The 10,095-nt window shown below is 47.8% G+C and overlaps 1 protein-coding gene across 1 annotated transcript; it reads right to left on the bottom strand.

Moving 5' to 3' along the window:
* Window positions 1-697: 697 nt before the first annotated feature.
* Window positions 698-6,883, bottom strand: LOC143363523 (uncharacterized). The gene is made up of 6 exons (XM_076804092.1): window positions 6,866-6,883; window positions 6,292-6,617; window positions 5,956-6,240; window positions 5,167-5,908; window positions 2,590-5,100; window positions 698-2,536 (listed from the first exon to the last, which is right to left on the bottom strand). The coding sequence occupies exons 1-6, from the start codon at window positions 6,881-6,883 to the stop codon at window positions 698-700; spliced, it is 5,721 nt and encodes a 1,906-aa protein (XP_076660207.1).
* Window positions 6,884-10,095: the final 3,212 nt, after the last annotated feature.

Below are 10,095 nucleotides of genomic sequence, written 5' to 3'. Positions count from 1 at the left end.
ACTAGATAACTAAGGAACTATACTGCGCTAGTTGGACTTCCAGAGCGATCTGCTTGGGAGAACGCGCGTCACCAGAAATCTCACCTCCGTTCTCCCCACCATTCTAGCTTTTTAACCCTGCTTCGGGGATTTGGTGGGAGGATCTAGGGGCTGGGTGCTTGAAGCAGGCCCAGGGCGCGCCAAGGCCACACACGCTTGGCGACCGAACCCTGGGTTTTTCCAAACATCTGCAAACTATACAAACTGCAATTTCAAGCAATCGGATGCGCTGAGCCTAAGGGGCGAACGGTTTCTAGTGTTTTATGACAAGGGATGCATTGACGGGACCCAGGCACGGACGGTAACGTTATTATCTAAGTGGCGATGACAGGCCCATCGCCGTAGCCAAACTACGAAAAGTCACGTACCGGGTCCGCTGGCAAATGTCAAGGCCCCTGCCATAAAACCGTCGCCCAACGCGAGCCCCTACATACCGCCCACCTTGAACTAATCGAGTTCAACTAAATAATACCGAAAATACCTAATAAAATTACCCAACAGAAATATGCAGAAATATATACATGAATATACAGACTTAGACCATAATAGCTAAGTTATGCGTATGACTAGATTTAACAGTGGAAAGATATGCTAAGGGGAACAAACTACTAAAACAAAGAAGGCTAAAACTATATGATACAAAACACTTAAACAACTACTAAACGGAAGTATCCTCAGCACTTGGTAACAAACAAATCTTGGTGGTGGGCCTTTTGAGGGTTCCGGTGGCGGTACGGATGGAAACCACGCGGACAATTCCATCTTGGCCAGGATGTACCTCTAGGATGCGCGCCAAGGCCCACTTCATGGGTGGCAGGTTGTCCTCCTTGATGAGGACCATTGCTCCGATCGTTGGAGCGTCAGGCGATCCAAGCCTCCATTTCTGGCGCTGTTGTAGGGCATGGAGGTAATCCCGCTGCCACCGCTTCCAAAAATGCTGCGAGAGTTGCTGCATCAACTGAAATCTGTTAAGACGATTTTCCGGTATATGGCCAAGGTCGGCCTGTGGAATGGCTGTCAACGCCTCTCCCACGAGGAAGTGGCCGGGCGTGAGAGGATTTAGATCGGCTGGATCGGAAGACAAAGGATGTAGTGGTCGGGAGTTGAGGCATGCTTCAATTTGTATTAGGATCGTATACAATTCCTCAAATGTAAGCTTCTGCTCACCTATGACGCGCTTCATATGCGTCTTTACTGATCTGACGCATCGCTCCCACAGTCCTCCAAAGTGTGGAGCACGTGGGGGAATGAGGCGCCATTCTATGTGTTGTTGAGCCAATTCTTCCGTAAGCCTATCGTTGTGCGAGCGTGAGGATAGCAGAATGCCGAGTTCCCGCAATTCATTACGCGCGCCAACAAAATTTGTGCCATTGTCGGAGTAGATGGCACGGCATTTACCACGGCGCAAAACGAACCGGTGGAAGCAATTCAAGAAAGCGTCGGTCGACAGATCTACAGCTAATTCAATGTGAACCGCCTTGGTCACCAGGCACACGAACAAACAAATGTAGGCCTTCCTGACCGTACGGGCGCGTCCGCGATCGACTAGAAGAAAGGGACCGGCGTAGTCTACTCCGCAGGTAGCAAAGGCGCGTGCCGGGGTGACGCGGTCGGCAGGTAAATTGCCCATTTGCGGCTGTGAACAATGAGGGTTTGATTTGAAACATTTTATGCAGCTCCTCAGGACCTTTCTAGTAACACGCCTACCGGAGATCAACCAATACTGTGAATGCAGGGACGCGAGGGTTTGTTGGCACCCGGCGTGCAACAAACGCAGGTGCTCGCGTCTTACTAATAAACCTGCCAATGCACCTGAGCTTGGAATTATGATCGGGTGCTTCTGAGAGTAGTCTAAGGGGGCGTTCTGGAGACGTCCGCCCACCCTAAGGATTCCGTGTTCATCAAGAAAGGGCCGCAGCGACAACAATGGACTATTTTTGTGCGGGGATCGTTCCGACTTCAATTCATGTATGTCCGTGCCGAAAGCGTGATTCTGCGTGGTTTTGATGACTACGCGTTCAGCCGACTCAAGCTCAGCCACGCACAAGGGGCGCACTTGCATTTCCGCAGAATCCACGTTTGTTCGTTTAATTCGAGCGTTGCCAATAAATCTAAGTATATAAGCTATGACTCGAATTAACTTGTTGTAATTAGAATACCGTGTGACTAAAGTCATCACTAGGGGATCGGGATTGACCGAGGAGGCTAATTGTACAATCCGTATCGGGCGTTCTTCCGGTACTTCAATTGCAGTCGACTTATGGTGAGGCCACTCCACGTCGTCGGCGGCTAGCCAACTTGGACCGTACCACCACAAGTCGCTACCCTTGAGGACCGACAGTGCCGTACCCCGAGATAGGAGATCTGCCGGGTTGTCAGCTGATGCTACGTGCGACCAACTGCTAACTGCCGTTAGTGTTTGGACTTCGGCGGCTCGGTTTGCGACGAAAGTTTTCCATCTACTCGGCCTATCCCTGATCCAAGCTAAGCCACCTGACTGTCGGTCCAACAATGTTCGCGAGCTGGCTGAGTATGCAACGATTCCCGTACCTTTGTCAATAATTGGGCCAACAAAACTGCACCGCACAGTTCTAGTCGCGGTAAACTAATCGTTTTCAAAGGGGCCACCCGTGACTTGGCACACAATAGCCGCGCGACCCACGATCCCCCTTCGGCTCTCGAACGCAGGTATACGGCAGCTCCATATGCCCGTTCTGAGGCATCCGAGAAACCGTGCAACTCTATGTCTCGTTGAGATGATAGCACTCGCCGAGGGACGCGTACGGAGGATAGCTCAGCCAGCTCAATTCTATATGACAGCCATTGGGAGTAAAGATCTTGGGGCAGACTTTCATCCCACCCTACTTTATTTAGCCACAAACCCTGCATGAAAAGCTTGGCCTTGACCGTTATTGGACCGATAAGTCCCAACGGGTCGAAGATTTGAGCCACTTCCGACAGCACTTGACGTTTCGTTACCCGAAGAGTGTGTGTGTTGCTACCCGTGTAGCCTAGTTCGTCGTTGGACGCGTACCACAATAAGCCCAACGTTTTGGTCTCTCTATCAAGCGCCTTAAATTCTAAACGCTGTGTATCACCGCTATCGTGACTGATTACTTTTGGGTCATTGCTCGCCCACTTCCTCAACGGAAAGCCAGCTTGCGCTAAAACCCGCGTTAGAGAATCCCGCAGTTCGGCGGCTTCCTTGACGGTCTCACAGCCCGTCAGCAGGTCATCGACATAAAAATCCTTCAGGATTTTTTCGCTGGCAGAAGGATGCGATTGCGAGCAGTCCTTGCCTACCTGCTGCAAGGCGCGTGTGGCTAGATATGAAGCGGAGGCAGTGCCGTAGGTCACTGTATTGAGGGAGTATGCACGTATACTCTCGTCCTCACTAAAACGCCAAAGAATCTGTTGATATTTACGGTCTTCTGGTCGTACTAAGACTTGACGGTACATTTTTGCGATATCTGCCGAAAGTACTATTCTATGCTCTCTAAATCTAATTAATATGCTGAACAACTCGTCCTGTACCGGTCGTCCTATGAGTTGCGCGTCATTCAAGGAGATTCCCGTGGAGGTTTTCGCAGAACCATCAAAGACAACACGAAGTTTGGTAGTCGTACTACTCTCCTTCATCACAGCATGATGTGGCAAATAGTAACTGTTTCCGACTCCACTTACATTTTCAACGTCTGATCTGCTCATGTGCCCTAGTTCGATGTACTCACGAAGGAACTCTCTGTATTGCTTGCCGAAGTCGGGATTTCTTCTAAATTTCCTTTCTATATTAAGGAGTCGTTTCTCCGCTTGCGACCACGATTCGCCTAATTCTACTATTCTATCGTTAAATGGGAGAGCGACTATAAACCGTCCCTGTTGATCGCGGGTAGTATTGTGTTGGAAATGATCCTCACACGGGTCGCTATTTTTGATCGCACCGGGGTTGCCTATTTCCTCCACCTCCCAAAATCGCGCGATCGATTTTTCCAATTGATCGTTTGTTACCGCGTGGTAAGCACGAACTCGACTGTTCTGAGGTGTTGACCTTGGCCACTGCAAACTACCGCCTAAAACCCATCCGAGCCGTGTCTTTTGCCACACTAAATTACCCAGGCCGGTCTTTACCTGGCCAACACACAATAAATCCCAGAAGAAACCGGCACCTATCAATAGATCGACGCGGCCTGACTGGGAAAACTCGGGATCTGCCGGAAAGATTCCCGATGGTATCGGCACCTTGACACGACTCAGAGGGATGTTCGGCATCTCTTCGGTGATGCTGTCTATCACCAAGCACGATAGATTAGCATGGAAGTTGCCCGAACTCGACGCTATTTCAAATGATGTTCTCGACTTGATCGGGTGCTGCGCTCGCCCCAAACCGCCGACCATTGTCTCGACGGACCGGCGAGGCAGTGCAACGCGCTCACAAAATGCCCGGCTGATGAAGTTGGCTTGTGAGCCCACGTCCAACAAAGCGCGGCATTTATGGCGTTGCCCTTGTTTGTCTAGTACAAAAACTACCGCGGTCGACAACACCGTGTAATCCGAAGGCGCGCTAGCCGATTTTGCGACGAATGATTGTGTCACATGGGAGGTGGAGGAAACCGCGTTGTCAGATACCAAGTTTGGTTCCTCGGTGGAGACATGCTCCCTATGCAACAGGGTGTGGTGCTTTGTGCCACACTTCCTACAATTACCGCGAGTACATGATCCGACACCATGTCCTAAACCTAAACAATTGAAACATGCCCGAGACCGTTTAACCGCGGCGTGCCTTTCCGGAAAGGACATGGCCAGAAACTTGGGGCAATTTTGCAGCGTGTGCTCAGTGTCACATAGCAGACATTGCTTTGGTCTGCTAGCGACATGAGATGCTGCCACGTAGGATTTTTGTCTGTTCTCGCGTGGCTTACTAATTATGTTGCGCTCGACCAAAACGTTGCTGCCTACTGGGCGGGTGGTTTCCTTTCGCGCGAGATGTTGTGATCGCTGTTCTAAGAATCGCGATAATTCCTTGAACGGAGGAATGTCGCGCGATTCCATCGCGCGTTTCTCCTACTCATCGCAAGACACGTTGTCTAACTTTCGGGTTACGCAGGCGCTGACGAAGGCTTCCAATACCTTCTCGGGTTTTAATAATTTATTGAGAGCGCTCAAATTATTTACCGCCGTATCTACTAGTTGGCCAAGTGCCTTGCCACTTGGTTTCCTAATGGGTTCTATGTCTAGAAGAGAATTTATGTGGTGCGCGATTAGACCCTTCGGATCATCGTATCGCTCCCTTAATCGAGACCACGCTAATTTATAATTCGCGGAGGAAATACTAAAGGATTCTATCGTTCTCGCTGCTGACCCTGACAATGCTGAGACCAAATAGTTAAACCTATCTATGTCGTTCAACCCCTCAGCATCGTGAACTAATGAACAGAATGTGTCCCGAAACCGAATCCATTGACTAAAATCGCCGTCGAAAGTAGTCAATTTCAAAACCGGTAGGCGTGATGAGGGGTGTGAAGCGGAAGGTGTCGGTGTATCACTATTTATAATGGAGGAACTAGGACCTGCTTCACCGCGAGCTTGTATCAAACGATTTTCTGCCTTTGAAATGGCTCTAAAATACGCATCTTCGAATTTCTCGCGCTCTGCTAACTGCGGCTCCTGGTCGGGAGTAGTTATGACGGCCGCTTCTATTCGCGATTGCACCGCATCGAACTTTTCATAAATATTTTCATTGGCCCGAACGCGCTTCTCGAAGGCAACTACATCCGCGGACACGTCGGCTGACTCAACGAATTTCCGGAAGATTGTCAATTTTGCCTTTATGGCTCCGCGTTCATTTACTAATGATTTGAGGGAATCCATTCTGTACACGATCAAAAAACAAACTAAAACAAAGAGGAATGGACTCACGAATTAGACAGGAGTGGATCAACGTTGACAACCAGCCTCAGTGGATCCTTCCAGTGGATGCTCGTCGATGTCCTGGCAGCCACGATGCGTCCAGGGTGTATCACCGGCGATGCCTTCTCACTGCTGCAGGAACAATGGCGACTGCCGCCGAAACGTGATCCTCGGAGATCCAATATGCTGCAGTCCGAATGTCGTATGGTACGACGATGACTTCCAGCACCTCCGTCGCTGTCCTGGTCCAAGCCGATGGTTTCTACGTCCCTCGAAGCTGCACACTGGTTGCTTCTATCACGTCCAGGGGGGTGGTGAACGTGCAGTCACACACTGGCGCCTCACTGGATGTACAACTCAGAATGGAGGCCTTCGAAAGGGTTGGTAGACTGAAGCTGCTTCAAGATTCCTTGTCGTCGAAATCCTGAAGGACCAAACGTTTCTGCCCTCGAAGCTGCACACCGCTTGCTGCTATCACGTCCAGGGGGGTGGTGATTGTAGTCGTCACACACTGGCGCCTCACTGGATGTAAGTCGGTGGCCAAGGCTTCCAAAGACGCAGGTTCCTTGCTGATGTGGTGTTTCCAAGTATATCGATCCGGCTCGTAGGACCAAATGTTTATGCCCGTGGTTGATCCTTGGGTGATCTTTCGGACCTGTGATGTTTTTGCACTGCGAGGTGCCCGCTAATTAACTACTGCTAGTTCGAAGGACCACCTTCCAATGGTCGGAAGGAAAATAAATGAATCGAAAGCGAGAATGTATTAAACCAACTATAATTCAACTAATGATGCGAGAAAGCTGCTGGAAGGAGCCAAATCCCGTCGAGGCTACAAACTAGATAACTAAGGAACTATACTGCGCTAGTTGGACTTCCAGAGCGATCTGCTTGGGAGAACGCGCGTCACCAGAAATCTCACCTCCGTTCTCCCCACCATTCTAGCTTTTTAACCCTGCTTCGGGGATTTGGTGGGAGGATCTAGGGGCTGGGTGCTTGAAGCAGGCCCAGGGCGCGCCAAGGCCACACACGCTTGGCGACCGAACCCTGGGTTTTTCCAAACATCTGCAAACTATACAAACTGCAATTTCAAGCACCCGGATGCGCTGAGCCTAAGGGGCGAACAGTTTCGAGTGTTTTATGACAAGGGATGCATTGACGGGACCCAGGCACGGACGGTAACGTTATTATCTAAGTGGCGATGACAGGCCCATCGCCGTAGCCAAACTACGAAAAGTCACGTACCGGGTCCGCTGGCAAATGTCAAGGCCCCTGCCATAAAACCGTCGCCCAACGCGAGCCCCTACACCTATCCTCTACCGTATCCTACCATCTATCCTATCCTATCTTCTATCATATTCTATCCTCTATCCTGTCCTATCCTCTATCTTATCTTATCCTCTATCCAATCCTAAGCTCCATCCAATCTTATCCTCTATCGTATCCTATCCTCTATCCAATCCTATCCTCTATCATATCCTATCCTCAATCCTATCCTATCCTGTATCTTATCGTATCCTCTATCCCATCCTGTCCTCCAACCCATCTTATCCTCCATCGTATACTATCCTCTATCCTATCCTATCCTCTATCCCATCCTGTCCTCTATCCTATCCCATCCTCTATCCTATCCTATCCTCAATCCTATCCCATACTCTATCCTATCCTACCCTCTGTCCTATCCTATCCTCTATCCTATCCTATCCTCTATCCTATCCTGTCCTCTACCCTATCCTATACTCTATCCTATACTATCCGGTATCCTATCCTATCCTCTATTATATAATATCCTCTATCCTATCCAATCCTCTATCCTATACTCTATACTATACTATCCTCAATCCTATCCTATTTCCTATCCTATCCTATCCACTATCCTATCCTATCCTCTATCCTTTCCAATAATCTATCCTATCCTATCCTCTATCCTATCCTATCCTCTACCCTATCCTATCCTCTATCCTATCCTATCCTCTATCCTATCGTATCCTCTATCCTATCCCTTCCTGTATCCTATCCTATCGTCTATCCTATAATATCCTCTATCCTATTCTATCCTCTATCCTATCCTATCCTCTAGCCTATCCTATCATTTATCCTATCCTATCCTCTATCGCATCCTGCCATATATCCGATACTATTCTCTATCCTATCCTATCCGCTGTGCAATCCTATCCTCTATCCTATTCTAGTCTCCATCCTATCCTATCGTCTATCCTTTCCTATCCTCTATACTCTCCTCTATCGTATCCTATCCTCTATCGTATCCTACCATCTATCCTATCCTATCCTCTATCCTATCCTATCCTCTATCTCATTCTATCCTCTATTCCATCCTATCCTCTATTCCATCCTATCCTCCATCCTATCCTATCCTCTATCCTATCCTATCCTCTATCCAATCCTATCCTCTACTGTATCCTATCCTTTATCCTCTCCTATCCTCTATCCTATTCTATCCTCTATCGTATCCTATCCTCTATCGTATCCTACCATCTATGCTATCCTATCATCTATCTTATCCTATCCTCTATCAAATCCTATCCAATAATCTATCCTATTCTATCCTCTATCCTATCCTATCCTCTAACCTATCTTATCCTCTATCCTATCCTATCCTGTATCCTATCGTATCCTCTATTCTATCCAATCCTCTATCCTATCCTATCCTCTATCCAATCCTATTTTACACTCTATCCTATCCAATCCTTTATCCTATCCAATCCTCTATTCTATCCTATATCCTATTCTCTATCCAATCCCCTCCTCGATCGTATCCTATCCTCTATCCTATCCTATCCCCTGCCCTACCTACCCTCTGTCCTTTCCTATCCTCTATCTTATCATATCCTCTATCCCATCCTATCCTCCATCCTATCCTATCCTCTATCCTATCCTATCCTCTATCCTATCCCATCCTCTATCCTATCCTATCCTCAATTCTATCCCATACCGTATTATATCCTACCTTCTGTCCGATCCTATCCTCTATCCTACCCTATCCTCTATCCCATCCTGTCCTCTATCCTATCCCCTCCTCTATCCTATCCTATCCTCAATCCTATCCCATACTCTATCCTATCCTACCCTCTGTCCTACCCTATCCTCTATCCTATCCTATCCTCTATCCTATCCTGTCCTCTACCCTATCCTATCCTCTGTCCTATCCTATCCTCTATCCTATCCTATCCTCTATCCTATGCTGTCCTCTATCCTATCAAAACCCCTATCCTATGCTCTATCCTATCCTATCCTGTATCCTATCCAATCCCCCATCCTTTCCTCTATCCTATCCTCTATCCTATCCTATCCTCTATCCTATCCCATCCTCTATCCTATCCTATCCTCAATCCTATCCCATACTCTATCCTATCCTATCCTCAATCCTATCCTATCCTCTATCCTATCCTGTCCTCTACCCTATCCTATCCTCTGTCCTATCCTATCCTCTATCCTATCCTATCCTCTACCCTATACTATCCTCTATCCTATCCTATCCTCTATCCTATCGTATCCTCTATCCTTTCCCATCTTCTATCCTATCCTATCGTCTATCCTATAATATCCTCTATCCTATACTATCCTCTATCCTATCCTATCATCTATTATATAATATCCTCTATCCAATGCAATCCCCTATCCTATCCTCTATCCTATCCTATCCTGTATCCTATCCAATCCCCTATCCTATACTCTATCCTATCCTATCCTCTATCCTATCGTATACTCTATCCTATCGTATCCTGTATCCTATCCCATCCTCTATCCTATCCTCTAGCCTATCCTATCCTCTATCCTACGATATCCTCTATCCTATCCTATCCTCTATCCTATCCAATCCTCTATCCTATCCTATATCCTATTCTCTATCCAACACCCTCCTCTATCCTATCCTATCCCCTGTCCTATCCTACCCTCTGTCCTATCCTATCCTCTATCTTATCATATCCTCTATCCCATCCTATCCTCCATCCTATCCTGTCCTCTATCGTATCCTACCATCTATCATATCCTCTATCATATCCTATCCTCTATCCTATCCCATCCTCTTTCCTATACTATCCGGTATCCTATCCTATCCTCTATTATATAATATCCTCTATCCTATCCAATCCTCTATCCTATCCTCTATCCTATCCTATCAACAATCCT

The sequence above is a fragment of the Halictus rubicundus genome, unplaced genomic scaffold, assembly GCF_050948215.1.
Source record: "Halictus rubicundus isolate RS-2024b unplaced genomic scaffold, iyHalRubi1_principal scaffold0053, whole genome shotgun sequence".
Classification (NCBI taxonomy): Eukaryota; Metazoa; Arthropoda; class Insecta; order Hymenoptera; family Halictidae; genus Halictus; species Halictus rubicundus.
This window is presented reverse-complemented; position numbering and strand designations above follow the sequence as displayed.